Raw genomic sequence first — 2,738 nt, forward strand, 5'->3', positions numbered from 1 at the left:
TCGATGATCCATTGACGTAGAGGCTCCAGGTCGATAGGTGTTGGACAGTTTCCTGAATGACTTCACTGGGCTGTTGCTCCGACTCAGTCGGATGATATGAGAATTCTAATATGAAGAAGGCAACAGCTTGCCCTTTGATGGCCGCTTTCGGTTTGTACTTCAGATCGAACTGACTTAGCTCTATGGCCTATTTAAGCAATTTACCTGACACCTCTGGCTTTTAGAGGACTTGCCTAAGCGGGTAGTTGGTCATTACATGGATGGTATGGGTATGGAAGTAAGGTCGCAACTTTCTGGAAGCGATCAGTAGGGCATAAGCTAACCATTCCATTTCCAGATACCTCATCTCGGCATCCAACAGACGCTTACTCGCGTAATACACTAGCCATTAGAACCTATTCTCTTCTTGAACTAAGGCTGCACTGACCGCGAACTAAGAGATGGGCTGATACAAGAGGAGGATCTCTTGTGAGAGAGGCTTGGATAGAAGTGGTGGCTTCCCGAGATGCTCTTTGATGCTTTGGAATGCTTGTTCGCACTCGGGAGTCCACTCAAACATTTTATTGGCCCTTAGCACATTGAAGAACGGCAAGCAGCGATCTGTAGCTCTCGATATGAAGCGACTTAATGCTGCGATTCGCCCATTAAGGCTCTGAACCTGTCTCTTGGTGGTCGGGCTCTTTATATCGAGGAGAGCTTGAATTTTGTTGGGGTTAATCTCTATTCCTCGCTGGTTAACCATATACCCCAAAAACTTTCCTGATGAAACCCTGAAAGAACATTTAAGGGGGTTGAGCTTTATTCTGTATTTTTGGAGGATATCGAACATTCAGCGAGATGTGCTATGTGGTCTACAGTGACATGCGACTTGACCAGCATGTCATCCACATAGACCTCCATGGATTTCCCTATCTGCTTAAAAAACATTCGGTTAACCAGTCGCTGGTAGGTTGCACCAGTATTCTTTAGGTCGAAGGGCATAACTCTATAGCAGTATAGCCCCCAATCTGTAATAAAAGAGGTATGCTCTTCGTCTGGTGCATACATCAGAATCTGATTATATCCCGAGTATGCGTCCATAAAGCTTAGCAGCTCGTGCCTAGAGGTGGCATCCACGAGCTGGTCGATTCTTGGCAGGGGGAAGCTGTCTTTTGGGCATGCTTTGTTGAGGTCGGTGAAGTCGACGCAGGTTCGCTACTTGCCATTGGGTTTCTTTACCAGAACCGGGTTAGCAACCCGGCTCGGGTAGAGTGCTTCTCGAATGGACCCGTTTCGAAGGAGGTTATCCACCTCGGCTTTTAAGGCGGCATATCGCTCCGGATCCATCGCCCTTCTCTTTTGGCGGACTGGCTTAGCTTCACTATCGATGTTTAAGGCATGGAAAATTATATTCGGGCTGATCCCGACCATATCTGCGTGTGACCATGCGAACTCAATTCAGTGGCGAGTTGGGGGTCAAGATTGTTTCCAATCTTCAACACTCTACTCGGCTCGCTTTGGTCGACTGACACTTCAGTTAGGTCCTCGACAGGCCCACTGGAAGGATTCTCTTGAATACGGGGATCCAAACCGTTCTCGACCGGGCCAGGCTATGGTTCGATCCGGCTGATCGCCATTGCCTGCTCGGGCATACCCCACAGAATGCCTTTCCCTTTGGACGCCATCTGCACTACCCTCACATAGCAGTCGCAAGATGCGCGTTGGGATTTGCTCACTTCCCCTATCCCTATCGGAGTGGGGAACTTCATCTTAAGATGGTAAATTGAAGTGATCGCCTTGAAGTTCCTTAGTATAGGTCGCCCCAAAATGTCGTTGAATGCGGAGGGGCAATCCACTACCAAGAATGCAGTGACCCTGGTCACCTCGTTGAAGTCACCCAACATGACCGAAAGTGAGATTGTCCCTTTGGGGATAAGGTGATCCCCGGTGAAGCCATATAAGGGAATGGAGGCTGGCTTCAAGTCGGCCTCGTTCAGGTTTATCCTATCGAAAGCTTACTGGAACAGAATGTGCATAACGCTTCTGTTGTCCATTAACACTCTGTGGAGGTTACAGCGCCCGATTAGAGGCGTGATGATGAGAGCATCGTCATAAGGGTGGTACAGCCGCGCTGCATCTTTCTCGGAGAAGGAAATTTCCTCCTCTTTGCGAACCTTAGGTGGTCGCTGCATCGTACTCATCATACGGATCGGGTCATGAAGGACTACGCGAGCATATCTCTCCTGGGAACCTTGCGAATTCCCTACGAGGTGCGGTCTTCCAAATATGACTCCGACGCTATAAACGCCCTTGTCATCACGAAGCTTCTTGCTTGGTTCTCCTTGATCTTTCCCTTGTACGGGAGCAAAGTTATCAACATACTCCTTAAAATGCCCCTGCTTGATGAGGTTTTCAATTACCTGTTTGAGAGCTCGACACTCATCAGTGTGATGCCCATTATCCTTATGAAAGTGGCAGTATTTTCTACTGCTTCTGGCTGATGGGGGATTTTTCATAGGCTCAGGCTTTCCGAGCAGGCTGGCTTTTTCTGATTTGTCGAGAATAGCCGATACAGATGTATTTAGGGGTGTATATTAATTCATGTCGTGATCACGATGAGGAACCGGAGCATAAGACTTGGGCTCGAACCGTTGTTTCTTTCCTTTTTGCTAATCGTCATTAGCCCAACGACGATCAGTTCTCCTATTTTCTCCCCGACCAGGTGCATTGCTCGAGGTGCTAGGGTTGTGGTGGTGGAG

At 48.4% G+C, this 2,738-nt stretch overlaps 1 protein-coding gene across 1 annotated transcript; it reads right to left on the reverse strand.

Moving 5' to 3' along the window:
• Window positions 1-1,994: 1,994 nt before the first annotated feature.
• On the reverse strand, window positions 1,995-2,495 carry LOC116134124. Its single transcript, XM_031419813.1, has one exon. It carries the CDS (start codon window positions 2,493-2,495, stop codon window positions 1,995-1,997), a length of 501 nt encoding a protein of 166 aa, XP_031275673.1.
• Window positions 2,496-2,738: the final 243 nt, after the last annotated feature.

Source organism: Pistacia vera, unplaced genomic scaffold, assembly GCF_008641045.1.
Source record: "Pistacia vera cultivar Batoury unplaced genomic scaffold, PisVer_v2 Contig283, whole genome shotgun sequence".
Lineage (NCBI taxonomy): Eukaryota > Viridiplantae > Streptophyta > Magnoliopsida > Sapindales > Anacardiaceae > Pistacia > Pistacia vera.

Bases quoted from the DNA above. Each gene is read 5' to 3' on its own strand.
- LOC116134124 (XM_031419813.1), bottom strand. From the start codon at position 2,495: ATGAAAAATCCCCCATCAGCCAGAAGCAGTAGAAAATACTGCCACTTT.